The 22,751-nt window shown below is 42.9% G+C and overlaps 1 protein-coding gene across 1 annotated transcript in view; it reads left to right on the top strand.

Annotated features, from left to right (window-relative positions):
* LOC139212788 (transcription factor COE1-A-like) overlaps positions 1-22,751 on the top strand; it is an 82,895-nt gene that overhangs the window by 6,081 nt on the left and 54,063 nt on the right. Inside the window, exons 5-6 of the mRNA XM_070843320.1 lie at positions 4,728-4,801; positions 9,815-9,883. Coding sequence (XP_070699421.1) covers positions 4,728-4,801; positions 9,815-9,883 — 143 coding nt within the window. The remainder of the gene's footprint in view (positions 1-4,727; positions 4,802-9,814; positions 9,884-22,751) is intronic.

Raw genomic sequence — 22,751 nt, 5'->3', positions numbered from 1 at the left:
CTTTGTGTTGGAGCCAGGAAACATTATTGTACGGTCAATGTAATGTTACTTACATGAGCTGCCAACAGAGAAAAGCAGGCAGGTGAGCGTCAAATAGTGGCCCCATTGCCCCCTGGGTAATGAAGTACAGTGCGCTGCAGAGTAAAATGTAGAGCTGGCACTGTGTACTGATGAGTGTTGGCTCACTTGAAGCGCTGCTTTAAAACAAAACCACAGGCGAAGCTCCACCAAAATTTAATTCACAAGCCTGGAATGTTCTATCATTAATCATCACTAAATTGAATGACATGAATTTTACTACACAGCCAGCAACCAAACTATTAATGTTTTCAGATGCTGTTAAAAAAGTCTTCTTTTGGAGTAAAACAGGCCAATAGAGAGCTGAAGTGAAACTGGAACATTGTTCTCTGATCTAGAACTAACAAAACCTAATATAAAATCACATTAACATTTGCAATAAATAATAAATTCCAGCCTTACAACACATTTCATAAAGACCAATCAATAAAGAATAAGAGCCACAGAAACTAGTGAGACAGCAGCTTGTCTGGAAGTGATGGCTCGACTTTGATTGTCTATATTTCAAAATATGTGCAAAATTCTAGAACATACAAAAATATGCATCAAAATCCTCAATTACTGTACACATGTGGATGTAGTTCACGTAGTTAAACTTTCAGCTTTGGTTGTTAATCAGTGTCGTCAGTGATGAAAATGCATGTTGTAGTTGTTGGTGTTGTGTTGAGTGTGTTACTGGGTACTGCTCTTTAAGGCTCATACCATTGATTTTGTTTATTTCACAGTCCTGCCTTTGATTCTTCTGCTAGGAAAGTAATGTTTGGCAGCTAACGCTGGCACTTATTTCTGTTATTCTGCTATTTCTGTACGTCTACCTGTTTTGTGTGTGCGCGCAGAGAGGGCCAGCACTGATTGTGTTAAACTGAGGAGGAGAACTCATCCCAGTCTTCAGAGGCAGAGCGCGGTGCACGCTGATCACGACTCTGTCCCAGAGAATAAAGCGTCTGTCACTGCGGCCCTGTCGGATCACTAGCTCGCTAGTCGACCTGACACTAACGCAGGAGGAAGTTTGTTCCCCTGCTTAACCGCTCCTTGTTTACACGCCACGCATGTCACGCTACTTCAAAGGTGGAGGAGAGAGCGGCAGAGATGCTGTATGAAAGGCCTGGTGAGGCGGGCGAGAGGGAGGAGACAGAGGAGGGGGAAAAAAAGCAGATGAAAGAGAAGAGCAGAGCAAGAGAGGTGACAGTATGATGAAGAGGCTGAGACAAACGTGGGCCGGGATGGAAGAAGAAGTTACACTCTCACATACGGGCCTGTTGACGGTGGAGAAAATATTATTTTCACATCACGCCTTGTGTTGTCAATTTTGTTCCCGCTTTGAGCTCCAGGTGGCTCATGTTGCCAAGCAAGACCAACCAAGTGATATCAGAAACATAAGGCTTCAGTTTAGGAGGGTGTTTCTGTGAGTGGCAACTTTTTATGATCATGATGCAGTTAGTGGCACCTTCTTGAAGTCCAAACAGGGTTAAAACAAAGCAAGGATTGTTTGATTTGAAGCCATGTCTGGCACAGAGGGAGATGAGTAAACCTTAGGCAAAGCAAGCTGGGAAAAAAGTGGATATCCTTTGCTGTGCATCCGCAAAGCGACTTACTTACATACTTTATCACTTACCTGTATTTTTTTTTTGCAACATTTTGCACTAAATAGGGCTGTTTTTGCTGGTTGAACACCTCTTGCTGCTTACAGTCGGGAAAGATGGGTAATGAGTGTGTCCATCATACCACAACGATGAATTCTGCTGCGGAGGTGATAGATTCAACAAACTCTAAAAGTACACGTGGTATATACGGATGCACTGACCTCGTCTGTGATTTTGGAAGCAAGCTCAGTTACATCAGACCTAATTCTGTTCATAAAGATAAATGTATTCACCTGGCCCAAGGTATGAAGGGTTTGTGTGTGTGTGTGTGTGTGTGAGAGAGAGAGAGAACAAAAGAGCAAAAGTGCAAAAAAGAGAGAAGACAGGAGAGGTTGAGATGACACTGATGCATGTTTGTCCAGGGTAGGAAACAAGTTCAGAGGACGCTGCCTGGCCCACTCTTTTCCCATAGCACAGCGAGCAGGTCTAATCATAGACAGAACTATGGCTTGCAGAGTACCTTTTCTCTTCGCTCGGTTCTAACTTTTCCTAAGAGTTCCCACACTCAGATTTGCTGTCATTAAGCCACCGTAGGAAAATATTACAGTTTGATGGAGAAGGATTAGAGAAACCGTTTCAAATGTCGTGGCCGTTGGATCAACCTCAGCGGTGCGTCAACAGGAGCTTCTTTGCTTTGGCTGCTGCAAGTTGAAATGTTTTCTGTATGGATACCTGCTTATTTTGCTCTCTGGATAGATAAATTTGCTTCCCATTGGGTTGAGGTTGCACGCCAGCCCCTTGTCTCCCATCATGTCTGACACAGCTGATTTCATAGAACTAGCTCTTTTGGGGATGTAAGCACTAGCTCTGTTTACCTGTAGTTGCACTTTCTGCTTTGAGGTCAGATTATTCCTGTTTGTCATGCCCGCATTGACAGGGCAGGCAATGCCCTGGAGTCCTAGACCACCAGGAGCCCTTTAGGCTCCAAGGTTCATGTGTCAATACATTTTCTGCAGAGATTTTCAAGCGCAATATATGCACACGCATGGAAAATCATAACTGACAGGGGCCCCAGGGCCTGAAACAAATGGGGGCTCTCAATTTCAGAAGACACAGAGGGTCCCGGAGACAACTAGCTATTAGTATGAAATGCTTTAGGCTGCAACAATATTGTAATGGGGCCCTCAGACCGTACAGCCACTGTCAATGCTCTCCATTAATGCTGCAAAGCTCCAAGCTAGTTTCTGAGTACAATGTAAGGCTGTAGTTTCTACAAATGAGGGGCTCAGTCTATAGGCTTGGCTCATGCTGGGGGCCCACATGGGACACGCTCGCCCTGGGGCCCCTGGTGGGACAGTTCAAGCTCACTCGCACATAGGCAAGATTTTTTTACAACACTAGTCTAAAGGCTCAGACTACGTTATCTACTTTGTAATCTACTTCTTTGCACAACCTCATCGTCTGCCAATTCTTTTAGCTCGGTTTTCACAAATTCTAACCCTACGGTGCAAAGATCCATTCAGCCTTGACCGAGTTTTGCCATTGAATAAATGGCATCATGAATAAACAGCCGTTTTAGTGTGAGGGATTTGCACAGAAATGTTGACCAAAAATGTGAAAAGGAGGAGGAATCACTTGGGAAACTGAATCAGTGATTTAAAGGGTGTTTTGGTTGACACACTGAGTATGCATGATATGTGAATATTTATTGTCAGTAACAGATTTGAATGAGTTATTTTTTAGTTTAGCTTCAGCACAAGTTGTTTGTTTAGAGTTGTTAAGCGTTCACTCGGCGAAATGACCTTCATTTACGAACTCATACAAATGTGATGGCAGCAGGTAGTCTGAACCACGCTTGAGGACTATTAGAGAGGACAGTGAAACTTCTTCACCACTCCCTGAGAAAAGTGAGCTTGTCACTCTGTGAGACTTGCAGGAGTTTGGAGCGACAGATCAAACAGACTGGAATAGACCAAAGACAGACAGGGCGTGTGTATTGATTGATAGATAGCTTAGTGGTGTGTGACGTTTGCTTTCACTTTATCCTGAGCTTCCATACCGGAGCCAGGATTATTGTATAACAGAAGCAGGTAAAGTCTCAGCTGAAACGCCTTTAGAAGAGCAGAAAGTTTGGCCACTGCTCTGTGAAAGTACAACTTTATTCTTTTCAAGGTTTGACTTCGGATTCACCTGATCAGCATGTGAGCAGGTGAGATGTGGTTGTTATTTTATAGTTGGTTTTCTAAAACAATGTGTGTGAACAAGGTGCGTGTGTGTTGGGGGGGGGGGGGGGGGGGGGGGGGGTGACAGACACCCAGTTGGAAGAGGATGGGTGTGAGTGAGTGTGTGTGTGATTTCGAGGTGTTACTGCTGAAGTGGGAACTAACCTGTCAACCCAACACTCTGCTAGTGTAACTGGTGAAAGAAAACAAACGTACATGACAGCTACAGCATAAGAAACGCTGTTATTGCTCCCCGTTCGATCGTCATTGTGTTTTCCTACAGTGCCGTGCTGCAAAATATAGTCATCTCCTCACAGCAGTTTGCTAAATGTAGGGTGCAGTGGTCTGAAAACATGCAAATAAGTTTTTATGCATTCATGCACTGTTGCAGACAATGACAAGATCTGACAAGCTACTACGAACAACCTGCTTATGTTCACTCTCAGTCAGTTTAAAACATTGTTGATATGAAGTTAAATGTTATGTTAACTCATTTTCTATAGATTTATCTCCAGTTTTCAAAAAATCATTTACTAAAGGATGTCCTCATGTATAAGGCTGGTGTTATTCTATTTTTTTTTTTTGTGAATCGATGACAACAACACAATATTCTGTTCTTCACTATTAACTTTTACCTTTAAAGAACAAAAACATCAAGACAGTTCTGCCTGTATGACTTTGGGGTTATGAGCTTATTTTTATTACCATTGCTGGATCTTTGATCTGTTGTGAAGAAACACCCTACTGAGGATGGGGGGAGACTATTTGCTGGATTTTGCGCTCTGTGTGTATTCTGTTTTCTGTTTTTCCTTGCCTCTCTACATCTCTTCATCTCTCTTCACAGGCGATTGTATATGAAGGTCAAGACAAGAACCCAGAGATGTGCAGAGTGCTGCTGACACATGAGATCATGTGCAGGTGAGAATGGGTGCATCAAATCTATTTTCTCCTGTCCATCTTCAAACAATCCTTCCAGCCTCTCCTCTCCTCTCCTCTCCTCTCCTCTCCTCTCCTCTCCTCTCCTCTCCTCTCCTCTCCTCTCCTCTCCTCTCCTCTCCTCTCTCCTACTCTGCAACATACTTTATTTGTCTGAGGAAAGTTCTCCCCAATCACCTCTCTGTACTCCGTACATTTCTTATTTTGTCAACCTCATTAACCCCCCCACACATACACACCCAGACGCATACATACGCATACACATGAAGCCATATCTGTTGAGGAAGATGAGTTTTAGCTATCAGAGTTGTTGCTTTAATTATAATCTAAAGATGAATTTCTTTGGAAGTAGGTTGGGAGGAAAGAGTTCTATTTATAGGGGCATTTTACCAACCCATCCTATACAATAGAAAGTGTGTGTGCGGATGCATGCGGTGTGTGTGCGTCTGTGACGCCTGGTTAATTAGGACACAGAGAAACTCATTAGTCAATCTGAACCCTCCTGTTGTTTCATGGCTAACAAATGGGCTTTCCTCCACAATCTGACTATAAAATATAGGCAGGGTCTCACACAAGCACACACACCGACACACACACACACACAAAGAACTATGCATATGCACACTCACTCGTGCACTCCACAGTTATAAAAATTCAAATTTAGCACATGAATTAAGTTGTTCTTATTCTCTGACCTTGTCACAGAACAACTTTAACTGTAACAATATAAATTGGGGTTCATCTATATGCACAAGCAGGGATTTTAGCTGTGAAATCAGGCAAACTAATATTTTATTCTATAGCTCACTGAATAATCCTCAGGAAGTTCAGCTGCAGAGGTTTATGGAGAACCCATTGAAATTCTGATATGCTTTATAAGGAATTTATAAATAAATTGTATTTGGCAACAGATTTTGTTGTAAATGATCGTTGTTCATCATGTGGGGAGTGCATAATGGACATAAACTGTTTTGCATAACATGTACGCAAAAGTGTGTGTGAACTTGTACAGTAGGAAGGCCTCCAATGTTCAAACATTTCCTCTGTGGGAGTAACAGCAGTGTAAAAAGTAGGACTTCTGCAAGGAGTGTAAACACTCACTTGTCTGCAACAGCGGCTGAGGTCAAAGTTACGGCTGTTGCCTCATGTTCTCACATGCTGATTCTGCAGCGGGGGGGGGGGCCTCACGCACAACACACAACAGAGAACACACACACACACACACACACACACACACACACACACACACACACACACACACAAAGAGCTCAGGGCGTCCATTAATCAGTGTGGCTCATTGTCATGGTGGTGCTATTAGCCATATGCTCCCAGCCAATCTGCCACCGCACAGACCTGCGTCCCAAACCTGGTTGGAGCTCTGGCCCAGACACATGAATGGCTTTACTGCCGAATGCACAAATATTGGTTTAAATCTCTCTGCATTTAAAAAAAAACAGTTGTCTACCCTTTAGTAGCTTTCAGGTTGAAAAATATATTCTAGATATTTTGAACATCAATTTATAGACATTTCATTTCGTTACAGTCAAACCAACCTGAACATATTCGGCTTCCTTTGAAACTTACGGATTTCCAATAGAACATTAAGTAAAGTTCTGGGAGTTTAAGGGGTTAACATTTTTTGATGAGAAATGTTGGCAATATTTCACTTGCAGTAATTGCTTCTTGAAAATGAGGACTTCTTTCATATTGAAATGCTGGATAGCTCATTAGGAAATAACACTCACAGATAATCAAATCTAGAACCATTTATTGTGGTTAATGAAAAGAAAAAAAGAAAACAGCCAAAACAAATTATGAACAAATGCAGTTTATTTAGACTAGCTCAAAGAAAGTAACCTTTAACGAGAGGTATAGATCGAGAGTGTTTGCACAGCAGTCAAACATCCAGTCAAGACAGACCGGCGTTTATCTTATAGAAGGCTTTTAGTGATAATGAGTATTTGATCATGAAAAGCATAATGAAAAGATTAGAGAAAGAGGTAGAAAGAGGTTGTAGTCCGCCATTAGACATCTAGTGTGAACTGGATGAACTCATACTGTGGGAGAAGACGCTGCTGTACAGGATAAAAGCATCCGCTAAGTGTGATGACGTTAGTTTGTTTTAGTATTTTACTGATATTTGCATACCAGTTGTTGGCTTTAGGGCTTCAATAATGATATTCAATTCTCAATAATATAAAACAGAGAAAGCAGATAATTCACACTCCTTAACCAAAGCTATTGTAAACATCTATTATTTACATTTTCACATAGAGAACAGGGGGAAATGGCATCTCCAACTCGTGTTGTTGAGAGTCCATTGTGTAAAAAGTGTGTGTGTGCACTCTATGAATGTGTGTGTGTGTGTGTGTGTGTGGTGGGAGGAGGGGGGGGGGGGGGGGATGCAAGGGGAGAGCGGATGATTAGATCACCAGGATCCAGAGCAATAAGTGCTACATTACCCCCATCCCACCCCTCGTTTTCCTTCTCACTACCCCTCCATTTATAACATCTTCCACTCTGCTCCCTTCTCCTCTTCCCCTACTGTCTTCCCCTAATCTCCTCTCCCCATCTACCTCCCCCCCTAGTCACACTCCACCCTCACCCACCCTATCCCTCCCTCCTCTGGCTCGCAGCCCTCCTCTTTTCCCATCCCCTTATCTTCCATTTTCCTCCTGCGTAACCTCTCGCCGGTGCTGCGCTGTCCTCCGACAGGGCCGTGAAGTGACCCAGTTCATAGAGCAGCAGAAAGGAAATGACAGGGAGAGCAGAAAGAGAGGCAGAGCAGCAGATAGTGGAGACAATGTGTAAGGTGTAACGTATCTGCCTCTTTCTTTCCACCACTGCCATCTGTGACTGGTGGGAAACCTGAGACATCTCCCCTTCCTCTTCTTCCCACCCAAGCAACCCCCTCTCCCTCTCCTTCCTCTCACCCTCTTGTTTTAGCTTTCCCTCCCACGCTCACCCTTTCACTCTTCATCACCGCTCCCCCCCGGCTTTATCCTTCCCCTCCTGCTTACGCCCTTATTCATAATTGATGAAGGCAAGAAGGCTTTGACAGACTCGTAGTACATATGTGTGAATTTTGGTGCACATGCCAGTTTTTTTTCTTTACCTGTGTGTGTGTGTGTGTGTGTGTGTGTGTGTGTTGTCCCATCCCCTCCTCTTCTGAGCCTCAGGCCTCTTCAACCCCCCACTTTTTCATCAATAACGTTAGAGTAGAGTGGATGTATAGTGTTTTAAAAGACATCTCAAAATTTTACTTGACGAACCTCTTCATTTAAAAAAAAAAATCATTAAGTGAGTCTTCAGGCATTTCAGATCTAAACAGGAGTTTGTCCTGCTGGGAGTGTTTTATCCAGAAGGCAATAAGAAAATAGACATCAAAGTCTTTTAGTCACTTAAATTATTATATATATATATAACTTAATATTCATGATGGTAAATTTGTTTGCTGTTTAAAGGATAGTTCAATGATTTAAGTCATATTTAAACTGCATGGTACAGCTCTGCTCGACTTGACTCACTTTTAGCACCAGCTACTTTTCTAGATTTTGTTTCCACTTCAGATAGTACGTCCTCAATATAGGCTGATCGTCATAGCAACGCTGCGTGAAACTGCAGTGACATTTTCAACACAGCACAAACACAGAGAAGGAATGGAGGATATTGAAGGGACGGCGTTCTTGATTCTCTGTATGTGGCTATTTGACCATTGTGTGGTCCTGCACCCTGGCATTTTTTAAAATCCTAGTCAAATTAGTAAAAAACAATGTGGTCTCTGCTGACAGGACTATTTAAAGGTTTATACGGGATGTCCCATGTTGCACAGGTGACGATTCTAGTGGTGATCCTAGTGGTGACCAATCAGCTTTTAGTATCCGCTCGACTCGTTTGGAACCTCAACTGAGGTAATACCAAAACAGTACTAGGTACCAGGTGCTATTCACAACTTTTGTCAATGGAGCAAGTTAAGTCGAGTCAAGCTGAGCCATGCTGTACCATGCCATTAGTATCGCACATTAAATTGGCAGACTTAACAAAGAGACAGATTAGAATTTTAGTTTCTTATATGGGTTATGAACCAACAATGTTACAGCCTACTTGTCCCATAATGCAACTTGATAGCAATCTTCAAGATACTCCCTGGTGCACCTCCATAGCATAGCCACAGGAGATATTATACATGCATGTGTGAAATCGGTGGAGTGCCCCTTTAAAAGTCAAAGCAGAAATCCTCCGAGAAATCTGATTCTGTGTCATTTTTCTTTGGAGGACAGTCTGACTGCACAAGCAACTCCTTGATTGATGACTGGTTGTGGCATCTGGGCAAAGGATGGTTGGGATCTGGGGTGCATCTTGAGCTGGCAGGTGTGAAAAGAAGCAGCTGCCAGGCAAACTTTCATAGTAGTTAGCTTTTACAAGCAATGCAGTGCAGCAGGAGCTGTTCACTGAAACCACGAAAAAAAGAAAATATCTACTGACCAGAACAACAAAGTACACGTCATCTATAACAAACTCAATCGTGACAGATGGGGGATCAGTGAGATGAAGCATCCAGGGGAGCACAAAGATCTGAATCCACTTGTGTCTTCAGTGATATATCTGATTTAAAATACACGAATCTAAACTACTAACTTATCACAAAATGGCTTAGCTCAGCAGCTGGTTAGTCCTCTAAAATCTCAGCGTATTTCTATCAGATCCTGCTTTACATTCACTTTCCATTGTCATATTAGTCTATTTTTATCCGCGCTGTCAGCGTAGACCTGCTCGGCACAGCAGACTCTTCCTGTTGGCCCGTTCTAGACAGATTTGATCAATTTCTCTGAATTTGGTGTTAAGTTCTCCACATCAGTACAGACAAAGCCCATAATATGCTGTAACACTCCCATTTAAACATCTAAATTTGAACTCCCATGAAATGCACTGTATGTTCTCTGTGTCTTTTTTAACTTTGCCTTCTTCTTCTTCTACTGTCTTCGTTTCTCGTAGTCGCTGCTGTGACAAGAAGAGCTGTGGAAACCGTAATGAGACACCCTCAGACCCTGTTATCATCGACAGGTACTGTCTCTCACTCCGTCGCTATCTTTCCCTCGCCTTTCTCGCACTCACACTCTCTCACACACGCACACACACACACATACACACATACTCATACACACACATATGCTGGATGAGGGACTGTGTTGACCTGTTTCAATGGCGGGATGTTTGTGTGTTGTGATGATCTGCTGTCACTCCTGAAATAGATGCTCCTTAGATAGAATCGATGGCTTTCTGATGGGAGACACTGAAGCTTCGCATTTATGAGTCAAATAGCAGCACTCATCGGTGTCTGTGATTTTTTGAAAGTAGCAGGAATTTAAGGTCCACACACACACACACACGTTTCATTTACATGTGCTTGTGCACTTCAGTAATGTAGTCGCTGACCTGTGCAGGCGGACATAAATGCACATCAGTTACTACCTCATATCTGGCAGATTCAGGCACATGTAACACACACACACATGCTCATGCACATCTTCAGACCTGAGTGAACAAACAGCGCTCAGATGAGTGTGTGTTTCCTCTACATAATGCAAAATACAGAAGTGTTTACTAGCAGAAGCTGTCTGTCGTTTTTACTGCCACTTTTTTTTTTCCTGCCTGTCTGCCTGTCTGTCTGTTTCTTCCTCTCTTCCTGTCTGTCTGTCGAGATGGAGGACTGAAGTTATCCTCCCCTTACCTCCCCCCTCCTCTCTCCCTTTCTGTCTCTCCTGCAGCAGCACGGAAAAATGGGTCATGAGCAAAGAAAAAAGTGACAGAGAAAAACTGAAATGAGATCCAACCTCATTTTAATCTGATTTCTCCTTGGCAGTTGTTTTAACCCTCTGTGAGCAGGTTTTTTTTCTGCGTGCGTGTCTGTCTGTGTGTGTGTGTGTGTCTGTGTGTGTGTTTGGGAGAGTAATTCACTGGAGATAAAGAGCGCTGATTCTCATCACTCTCCCCGCATTATCAGAGAACCCAGTAATCATTTTTGTTGTAACCTGCAGAAGATAAAACCCACCTTAACTCATGGTACAAAGTATAGAATTTACATTAATCTCCATGTTATAATGAGATCATAGCAAATATCATACAGTATGACCTAATTTATGGTAAAGATTCATGATTATGTGAAAATATTTGGTACCCTTTTTAATATAGACCATAATCATGTCACTTTGGAAGTAAAGGCTGTCCTCACTACTTCATCACTGACTGCAACATACTACATACGTACCTGTCAGCTGTTATTTTTAGATTATAAGTGACTGTAATATCAGTGCAAACCTCACCATTACTAGTTTTGGGCACACCCATGGGTTTCATAAAGACAGTATCAAGATATTTTATGGGTTTCTGATTCTTGGCATTTTGGAGAAGTGTAACCCCGGTGTAGTTATTGAGGCTGTGTGACATGTGTAGAGGTATTGTAATGCTGTCAGACCACAAAGGATGTGTTTTAGGTAGCGTAACACTTTATTCATCTTTCCTCTAAAGTGAAACACACATGAACATGAATTGATGTTTCATGTAATTTTCTTTTTTCATCAAATCACATCAAATCAAACTTAAACACACAGCAGTGCTACCAGTTCTAGGTTTGCTGTCAATGTGTATTTTTCAACAACTTGATCTCACTCACTCTTAACAGAGAAATTGTTCCAATATATCTTTTATGTATCTATTATACGTTGAATGTTAGGAAAGTCATATCTTTGCAGTGTATGATGATATGTGAACAGGAGTTGAAATTTTCCTCTCCCAAGTCGAACACCTTAATTCCAACTTTTAGCTTCACCCATTCTGCTCTCCTGTCTCTCACACCTCCCCCACTTATTTTTGTGTTTGGAGAAATCTTATGAAGAGGATAAACACTTGTGTCTCAAAGTGAGCTTTGATGGAGCTATTTCAAAGGGCACAAATCTCAGTTTGTGTGTGTGTGTGTGTGTGTCACAAAGTGCAAAAGGCTTCGTGATCGACAGCTACACGTAATAGTGTCATTTATATGTGTGCACTTATGTGTGTGCAGGACATTATAGTATCTTTACGCCGCAGCCACATTCTTCTGTTTTTGTCGGCTATCTCAGACATCTCAGCTTACACCCCATTATATATTCGCCTGGAAGGTGTGTGTTGTGTGCGTGTGTGTGCGTGTGTGTGTGTGTGGGGCTGTGACTTGGGTTGGGCCACTGAAAGAATAGGTGATATATTAGACACAAACTAACAGAATAATAGATGTGCAGTCATAATAAGTGTGTTACTGGAGTGTTTGGAGCACTAATGTTTGGTGCCTAATAGTGTGTGTATGTGTGCGCGTGTGTGTGTATGTTTTATGGCTGGAGGAGAGGAGCAGAGTGAATTGTGGGAGATGTCAGGGAACTTGGTCAGGATGGAATGTCAAGGTTACCGTGGATACCGTGGGATACTTCCTGTTGCCCCCCCCCCCACCCCCCGCCCCCCTCTGCTTCACAGTGGTTCACAGCCTCTCAGTTTAACATCTGGATCTCCGCTGTCCGACACAAACATGTGGAGAAACAGAGACAAAGTCAAAATAGCTTTAAGTGTGTAACTGCTCATAAACAGGAAGTCCATCTAAAATCACATCTAGTTATCCTTTATTGTAGTCCAAAATAATACTAACATTTTATTGTTAATCACAGCAACAGTGGATAACTTTAGCTGAGGTGGGACCAGCTTCTGGATTAAAAGCAGCTAGCATTCAACCCCAAAGCTGAGAGCGTCAGATCAGTGAAAAGAAACAAGTTGCCCGTTGCCCTCTGTTTCCGCCACTCATCTCTATTTCCAGTAGTTAGTTTTGTAATTTCTTAGATAAGACTTAGTCTGTAAAGTTTGTAGCCTGCTGTGCTGTTTTGATGCAGCAAAAAGGAAGAGTGATGATTCGACTGACAAAATGTGACTCACATCTGTGGTTTCTCGACTAATGATTCGAGCCGTCAATTCACAGGGCAGCCCTACCAGTAATAAAAAACATCCTTTATCTCAGTGATATTGTCTGTGCTCTTCAGTTTTCAAAAAAACTCCCCTTTTTCAACTTGCCAGCTGTTTTTCAGTGTCATCTAACTGAGTTCACAGAAAACATAGGATTATAAACAGGAGCATCTAACGGCAGAAAAAGTTGAGGATCGGTTCAGAGCTGGTGCTGTGGTGGTTTGACTGTCAGCGTACTCTGGTGGGGATCATGTTCTTGTCATTGCACTAATGTCTCCCAGTGCCTGTTAAAGCACCTGGACATAGGACGCTGGGATCTAGGACAGTGTGCACTATCAGATTAAGAAAATAAGATTACATCAAAATGCCATTTTATTGTGAAGTCATATAAAAAGTAATGCAGTGTTTATCATGCTTTAACGAATGAAAACACGCCGCTGGCTGCTGCATTTATTCGTTGGTGCAAACAGGTGAAAGAAATGAAGAAGAGGCTGTTTGCATGTGATTGACAGCTCATTGCACGGTGTCACTGAGGATATCAGTCCTTGTGTGCATTTGTGTGTGTATGCGTGTGACTGACAGCTAGTCCATCATGCTAGTGTATGTGTGAGTGTGTGTGCATGTGTGTGTGTGTGTGGCCCATTTAATCCATGTTGTAGTGCAGTGAGTGTCCCGCTGCCTCTCAGGGTTAATATAGGGTTAACGACATGCAACGATATCCTATCATACGCCTGCTTGACTCCTAAAGAGCCACATCCACTCTCCTCCGCTTGTGTGTGCATGTGTGTGTGTGTGTGCATGTGTGTGTGTGTGTGTGTGTGTGTGTTCACATGCGTGTGTGTGGCTGCCATTCAGTTTCTCCTCCTTGTTGTCTCCTACTGTCTTTTCTCAATCACTCAACATCCTCATCTCCTCTTTTCTGTTTCTTTCTCCTCCCACACTTCTACTTCCTCCCTTCTTCATCTCTCTCTCTTTCCGTGTCTTTCTTGCTGTGGCTCCACTTTACTCTTTCTCACCCCCCTTTCTCCCCTTCCCTCCCTCCCTCCATCTCTCTCTCTCTTTCTCTTTTCCTTCTTTGACTCAGTGTTACTCCCTCTGTGGCCCTGAGGGGTTACCTACCTCACTGCTCAGTTCGCTGCCTGTTTAGACTTCTACAATTGGCTTAATAGGCTCAGGCTGTGTGTGTGTGTGTGTGTGTGTGTGTGTGTGTGTAGTACGCAGGGGCTATAGTCTCAGGCAGTGTGTGTCAGGGCTCAGATCAGTGTCAAGACTTGAGAGTGTGTGATATTTTGTGTGTATTTGTGTTTGTGTGTGTGTGTGCAGGGAGGCTATGGGTACTAGTGTGTATCCTCTCAAAGTCTAAAGGGGCCCACATAAGCCTGAGGGATTTAAGGGGTTCCCTGTGTGTGTGCGTGTGTGTGTATGTGCGTGTGTGTGTGTGTGTGTAATCTATAGGGTTAAGAGGGGTCACAGCTTGAGGAAGAGATGATGGGAAAGAGAGGACAGACTGGGAGAACGATAGAAGGAGGTGAACATGATGGTAAGAAAGCATTTACAGGGAGTAAAAGGAAGAAAGGAGGAGAGGAGGGTGAGGAGAGCGGGAGGAGGAGAGGGAGAGCAGGAGGGAGGAGGCCTGTCTCGGCAGACAGAGGAGAGAAAGGAGGTGAGAAGGAGCAGAGCAGGGTTTGTTTCAGGGGATAAGAGCTTCAGTCTGGGGAGTCCTGTCAATCAAAGAGCGCCGGGTGGGGGAGGAGGGGGCGCTGTCAATCAGCTGGAGGAGGAGGACGAGGGGGAGGAGGTGAAGAAAGGCGATGAAGGGAGCGAGGGGGATCTTCTAAACGATCTCTTCATCTTTTCTGCCTTTGTCTTCCTCACTATCTTTCTCTCTCTCTCTCTTGTCCCAGTTACCAAAATATCTCTGCCTACCTGGTATGTCACTGTTCGCTCAACTGTCACTGTCTGACACACACACACTCACACACACACACACTCACACATCTAAAATAGATTGTGAGATTTTATGCCGTCTCCTTTCTTGACCCGTCCTCATCTCTCTTTTCCTTCGCTGGCCTCCTTTCTTTCAGCTCCTCTCATCCTCCCATGTTCAAATTTGCTTTATTGGCATGACCATAATTAGGTACAGTATGTCGGCAAAGCATTTTGTACACAATTTGCAACGTGAGCTTAAGAATTCAGTTTGTAAGAGAAAATAAAAACAAATGGGTTGCCACACTAATGACATTCCCATCAGCCTCAGCTGTACGTTCTGTTTACTGCTTATTAGCAAGTTTTAGCAAAGACGCTGAATTGAGAAGGTGAACACAGTAAACATTACATCCACTAAGCATCAGCATGTTAGCATTGTCATTGCGAACATGTTAGCATGCGGATGTTTAGCTCAAAACATGGCTGTATTAAGTGTTGACCCTAGTGGTCAAGAGGTCCCGGTCCCACACTTCATGGTCATCTTGTAGAACTAGTTTAGACTGAATACTGTCGGTCAGGTTCATGTTGGTCTTTTTGCGTTCATTAAAGGCAGTCAAGACACAATTACTATATTATTAATATATTACTATATACTTCTCTCTCTCTCTCTCTCTCTCTCTCTCTCTCTCTCTCTCTCTGTTGTCTGTGCTGTATCACTTCCTGTGTTAAAGGTCAGCAGTTGCTTGGAGATGAGGGCTATTGGGAATTATTCATACCATCGACTTAATGTCAGCGTTCACTTCTTTCACTGTTTGTGCTTGTATGTGAGTGTGTGTGTGTGTGTGAGAGAGAGAGAGAGAGAGAGAGAGAGAGAGAGACAGAGACAGAGAGAGAGAGAGAGAGAGAGATGTTTTATTCATTTCTCTCATTTAGTCTCTCAGTCTGCACCTGTCCTAGCATTTAGAAGCTCGGCATTCACATTACTTGCTGATTTGGTTTAACTGCCCGCCTTAATGGACACACACACACACACACTCACACACACACACACACAATTGGAGACTAACTGTCTAAACTAACAGCACTTGGCTCATTCAGGGTCAGAGCTGGAGGTTGCATTGAGAATATTGGGAGCAATTTGTGTTTCTAATTTTTTTCTCTCCTTTTATTTATCATATTTTAATTTTCTCTGCTTTTCTTTTTCTCATTATTTGCCTAAAAGTATCTCTTCTTGTGCATCTCCCAACAAATATCTAAAGGCCAAGGCTGCAGGCTGAGGATAGATCTCAGAATATGTTTGTTTTTGTCCATTTGGTTTTGGGAGGAGGACAGGGAAAGTTTTACATCCTCCCTTGCTTTCCTTTTCCCTTTCTCCATCCATCTTGCTGTCTGTGTGTTAGGGGAAAGGGGCTGTGAATATTAGCAGGAAAACTGAACTGCCATGGGCTACAGCAGGAGTGGAGTCAAAGCAGATGTGTAATGTGTGCCTGCCCCCCCCCCAACACACACACACACACACACACACACACACAAAACCTTTTCCTCTTTCTGTCCTCCCCCTTTTCTCCTCTTTCACCTCCCTCATCCTCCCTTCCTGCTCCTGTCTCCCAATCTACTCTCCCCCAACACACACACACACACTCACACACACCCTCAGGCAGGGATCACGTTACCCTAAAAGCTACAAACACAGACATCAGGCCTCACACACTCACACACACACACACACATTTTCCCATCTGTTCCTGTCGAAGCTGTTATGATGCCTCGTTTACTCCAAGAGGCTGCTTGTTGTCAAAAACTACAATTACTTTTATACGGTGTGTGTGTGTGTGTGTGTGTGTGTGTGTGTGTGTGTGTGTGTGTGCGGTTCGATGGTTTTGTGCTAAAGTATACAACACTTAAGATGACAATGGACTGGACACATTTATTAGTATATTCTCCTTAAAGAAGAAAGTGAAAAAGTGAAGTGAAGTGAAAAATCTGTCTGGTAACGAGTCTAAGGAGATCAAATATATCACAATAAGAATCACTCACTTGACTTTATGTGTATTTCCGCTATTCAAGCTCTACAGAGCGTGAAATTTTTGGCTTTTAATGAATATTCGTGACAACTAGCCTATTGGATAGATTTCCATGCAATCTGGTAGGCTAAATACATACATGTCTTGTTGAGGACAGTATACAGTATGATTATTATCATGACTTTGGTTATTAACTTTTCCTCTAGCAGCATTATGAGGTCAAAATATGAATTTGTCCAATACTTTTGTTAATGACCAAAAAAATAAAAAATATGACATTCCCATCAACCTCAGTTGTGCTTTGTGTTTAGTGCTAATTAGGAAATGTTCTCATGCCAACATGCCAAACTAAGATGGTGGCCAGTTAAACATTACACCTAATGAAAATTAGCATGTATTAGCTTTGTTTCTGGGAGGATGTTAGCACGCTGACATTAGTGTTTAGCTCAGTGCAGCTGCACGGAGCTCCTAGCATAGCTGTAGAACTTACTGGACTCGCACAGCCAAATGTATCTCCACATTTTGTTTAGCGCTGGAGAAAGATCTGGCTGAACCCATCATAATCCCAAATAGTGCTGTAAACTTGTTTTGGTAAAACAGTGGGAAGCTGAGCCTTGGCATTGAAATGGCTGAATCCCCACAAAAGAAAATGCCACATAAATCAGTAAAAGACATATGTCAACTGTGTGATACGACTTTTAGTGATAAAAAGACAAGCGTAATTTGATCATTGGTGCCCTAGAGGTGAAGCCTGCATATACTCCATCTCTGGAGGAGCTAAGTGGACTCAATAAAACCACAGACGAGCTGTATGTAGCTCTTGCAGAATGTTATTAAACCAATATCACAGAAGCTCATGTGAAGTAGAACAGATCAGGGCTTTGGTTAAGTCAATAGCAGAGTGAAAAGATCTGCTTAATCAACTCCAGCTGACGAAGGCCATGTTAAGACATCAAATGTTCTAAAACTTTTCTTTTTATAATTTATAACCATTCACCAAAAGAACCAAGCAGGCCTGGTTTATTGCACGATCCAAATCTTTATTGAAACTTCTAAATTTCAGCATGTAGGAACAATCAAAAGATGCAGACTTTGATTTAAGGATAAGTCTCTCCAGTCCTTAAGATTCACAATAGTATTTGACGTAGTGCGTGATATAATTAGCCAGATCCACACCTCATCACAGTGATCAGCGACACGGTAATTCCTCCCATCTATGTCATTTCTGGTTGACACAGAAGTTGCAGATACACTTGCGAGGAGTTTTAACTTACGGTTAACTTAATGTTTGTCAAGTCTATTCCAGAGTTGTTATTTCTGTTGACAGCAGCTTGTAAAGCTTCGTCAATCTCATACACGATTGTCACCATTTGCATCTGGCACAGGATGATGTTGTGCCCCTTCTTAATCCCGCCTACAAACCTCTGATTGGCTCAGTTGTTCTTTCAGCCAGTGAAACAGCCATCAATGAGCGCAAAACCATTATTACGTTTTTGAATTGCTGAAAAAAATCGAACATGTGGGCAGTGATTTAGAGGTCTGGAGCCAGGCTATGGTACAGTACTCCAGGGATTTATAGTCCTGACAGTTCAAATCAGAACAAATCAGTTCAAGCCACAGGCATTGTAGTTTACAGGATGTTGTGTAATGAAGGGAAGCCTGAGTGTCAGAGACGTGGAACAGGAGACGTGATTTTTTGCAAAATCCATATCAATTATTTCCATTCAGTTAACTGACTAATTAGCTAACTGACTAATTAACCTACAGCCTGACTGATTTACTGCCTCTGCTGATTGATCCTCAAACTTACTGACTGATTGATTGAGTAATTATGTAACCTACTGTTGGACCGGATGACTTCTTCACCGGCAAGCGAACAAAAGACCCAACTAGCTGACGTGTGTGTGTGTAAATGTGTGTGTATATGTATGTATGTGTTTTCGTGTGGTATGTGGATAACCTCCTGGTGGGCGATGAGACTGTGGTTAGAGGCCTCTGGGTACCTACACACAGAGATCTCTCTTACCCATAACTGGACAGCCATTAGTCTCTCACACACACACACACACACACACACACTCACACACACATGTAAGGTATCAAGGGGAAAAGCACAGAGTGGCTCATTCACGATAGGTGGTTGGTGGTGGTGTGTGTGCATGTGTGTGTGAATATCTTAAGGTCTGTCATTAAAAAGCAAACAAATTTAGTTGATCTGGAAACTCCCTGCAGACTACACACACACACACATTAACAGACACACTGATGGGAGTGGGAATTTTCCCCTTACCACAAAGTGAACTGGTGGTTGGGGTGTTTTGGGAGGCCGAGCAAGAGTGTGTTTACCTACTGTATGAGAGTTTGTACAACTGTAAAAAGGAATTTGGAGAGAAGAGGAGGAGAGAGGAGAGGAGAGTCTAAATGTGCCAGCCATGCATCATTTCATTATTAATAGCCGTGTCGGAATAAAAATGCTAACCTTGTCTGATCTAACAGACGGCTGAGTCTGCAAGCACCACACTCCTGTTTGTGTGTGTGTGTGTGTGTGTGGTGGGGGACACTAGTCCACAATGAGGTCTTGTTTCCCTTTGTTAGGACTGTGCAGGGCAGGCTGGTGAAGTCATTGTAACCCACACAGGTATAAATATCTGTGTGTGTGTGTGTGTGTGTGTGAATGTGTGTGTGTTGGGGCGGTGTTTCCCGTGCAGAGCAGGCCAGGAAAAGAGCACCAGTGTCCTGCCGAGAAGGGCATTGTTATCTACCTCCTAACACACAGACACACACACAAATGCATCACCCCTCCCAGACTGAGCTGCCTGATCTGCACTCTGTCTGTGTCACCATGGTAACACATAGCACACGCCCAAACAACAACAAACACTTTGTATTGCATCGCCATAGACAAAAAACATCCCACCACACACACACAATTACACACACTCAAAAATATAACCTACGTGTGTGGTGTTTATGAAATGGACTATTTGAGACTCGTTATTTCTGTTCCGTTGCGGAGCTAGAAAGCAGAGACGCACACACACACACACACACACACACACAGAGGCAGGCGAATGCAGTCCTATGGAACTGCGGAGGTGTAATCTGTCAGACAGGAAGCTAGCGGGGTCAGAGGTCACCAAGCACTAATCGATTAGCCGTCAGTTAGAGCAGCACTCGAGAAGAGAGCACAGCTGAGGCCAGCTCTTCCACACTGTGTATGTGTGTGTGTGTGTGTGTGTGTGTGTGTGTGTGTGTGTGTGTGTGTGTGTGTGTGTGTGTGTGCGTGTTTGAGTGCGTGTTTGAGTGTGTGTTTCAAGCTGTTCAGGTTTTTGAGTGCATTTGTGTATTTGTGACAGCACTGCGTGGGTGCATGTATTTCTTGGACTTATTGATCACAGAGAATTCCAACTGGATTTTTGGTCTGACCCTCCGAGGTTAAATGCTGCTCTCTCCCTCGTCCTCCCATTCTTTCTCTCCCTCTCTCGCTCCCTCCTTCTCTGTGTCTTTCTCCGAGCGGAGAGATAGAAACACTTGAACTCGGGTCACACTGCGTAGGTGTTCGCCAGCTAAAGTGTCAAACCTGCCGCTATTATCTGGGTGTTTATTTAAAATGAAAGACTGTTTCTGTAAATCTGCATTTCTTCTCTGTGACCTGTGGCTTTGGCATAAATATAACTGGTCTTCATGGAGTATTTACAATGCACGGCCTTATGAGAAACTGCCCCAAATGCCAAAAGGTGATGACAAGTTAGTGGTTGTGGTGCTTGTGTGGACAGACAGATAAAGACTTTCAATCCCAAAGCAGCGTTTAAGCACCTTAGTGATGATTACATGCACATAATCTTTTGAATATGCCAGCTGGAAGCTATTATTCTGTAAGAATTTTAGATTTAGATGGTTTATGTGCTCTGGTTTCCATGTTGCATATTTTTGCCATGTACTTTCTGTGTCTCAGTGCAAATATTGCAGTAAAGGGATTCTTTTAATCTTAGTTTAAAGGGTAGGTTGACATCAGCATCCAGCTTGGTTTAACAGACTGGAAACAGCTAGCCTGGCTCTGTCAAAAAATCCACCTACCACCACCTTTAAAACTCACTACATAACATTTGTTTTGTCCATACGAAAGCGGAAGAGTTAAAAAGACAATTCTCCGTTTTTACACGGGGATTTTTACGAGGGGTTATGTGCCAAACTATTTCTAGACTCTGATGAAAAAACAAACAAAACAAAACAAAACAGCAGCATGCCTTTCCAGAAACAGTATCCTGGTTAAGTGTATGATCCCTAAATCTTAACAATTAAGGGATCATGCACCTCAAAAATAGCCATTTATTTATGAAAAACCAACAGTATATATATATGTCCATTTTATTATATATACTGAGCATCTTTGGCATATATTGTGTATAAATAAAGTTCTGTTTTATTTAATTTCATCAAAAGTTTGCAGGTAACATTACAGGTGTGTTTTTAAATTTTCTAGTAGTATTTTTCCCTTTATGCAGCTTTTATTAGACATTTTTTCAAGACGGAGACGCACAGTTATTGTGATTGTTAATGTCACATTCTGGATTCATTAATAACTGTTTAACTATGGACCATATTCTCCATTCAGATATGTTGTGTGAGTCTGTGTCTGTCTCCCATGTCTGTGTCCCTGTGTCTAATGATGAGTGCCTCACAGTCAGCAGGTCTCATGGGAGGCTGGTAGGTGAGAGTAAGAGAGAGACATCAGGGGATTAGTTTTTAGAAGGTTTAGAAGGTGACCACCTCATTATAAGACTACATGTTATAATGATTCACGGTATAGGGAGTGTGTGTATGTGTGTCCTTGTGTGTGTGTGTTTTATAATGATGCTCAGAGTCTCTTCCTCTGGGAGCAGCAGTGTTTGTTGTCCTTCTCCTGGGACCCGAGCTTCTGACCTTTCACCTTCCTAACTGCACCCAAACCCACCTAAGATTTCCCTGCTTTGAGTTATTAGTGGCCAAACACAGACACAGACACACACACACACACACACACACACACACACACACACACACACACACACACACACACACACACACACACACAAAGAAAGATTTCCTTTCATGACTTAGGAGCGATTTTGGAACAATTGCAGGCTGTAACTGCAGCTGAAAGTCAGATTTATTCCCTTCAGTGACAATATGTTCATTTTGTGGATACATTTGTGTATGTGTATGTGTGTGTGTGTGTGTATGTGTGTGTGGCGGCTGTTAAGCAGTAACAGATAGCCTGAGCGAGCTGCGTGGCGACGCTGTCATTACCGTTGTGCTTCTCCGCTGATGTGTCACGGCTGATGTCACATGCTCAATTGGCCCCGCCGACAGCCGCCATCACTCAGGCTGTTTACTACATTTTTACTACAGTTATCACTCACTTGCTGTCGCCACCGCCGCTGTGGCAACTAGATGCCTCGTGCTATGATAACACCAGAGGCCTACAAGCCTTCACACACACACACACACACACACACACATGCACAACACATACAGTGGTTGCTGCTTGTGCTCTTTGTCTTGCCCATCAACACACGGAAACGCTCATTTAGGCAGGAGAGTGTGTGTGTGTGTGTGTGTGTGTGTTTGGACGAGTTAGAGGAAGTGAGGGAAGATGAGGGAGGGGCCTAAAACAAAACATCTGTGGTTAGATTCAGTGTTGCATTGTTTTTAATTCTGTAATTACTTTATTTTGTTCGTGCTTGTTTGTATAGTTTGTTAATTATGATTGCGCTGTCTACTCAAGAGTGTCTGTGCGGAAGAGAGTGAATGAGCTTCAATGTTTTCTGTGTGGTATCAGTGTGTATTCAAGTAGCCTGCACCACTGCATGTATCTGCGTATGTGTTTCCTTATATCAGTGTGTGTGTGTGTGTGTGTGCTTGTATAGCTATCTTTGGGAGAACCAATTTGGGTGTTAGACCTTGGTAGTGAGGACATTTTTGGAAAGTGAGTACATTTTGGCCGGTGCACAGATCTCCAA

Source organism: Pempheris klunzingeri, chromosome 14, assembly GCF_042242105.1.
Source record: "Pempheris klunzingeri isolate RE-2024b chromosome 14, fPemKlu1.hap1, whole genome shotgun sequence".
In the NCBI taxonomy this organism is placed as follows: domain Eukaryota; kingdom Metazoa; phylum Chordata; class Actinopteri; order Acropomatiformes; family Pempheridae; genus Pempheris; species Pempheris klunzingeri.
The sequence above is the reverse complement of the archived record's forward strand: the minus strand, read 5'-3'. Positions and strand labels throughout refer to the sequence as shown.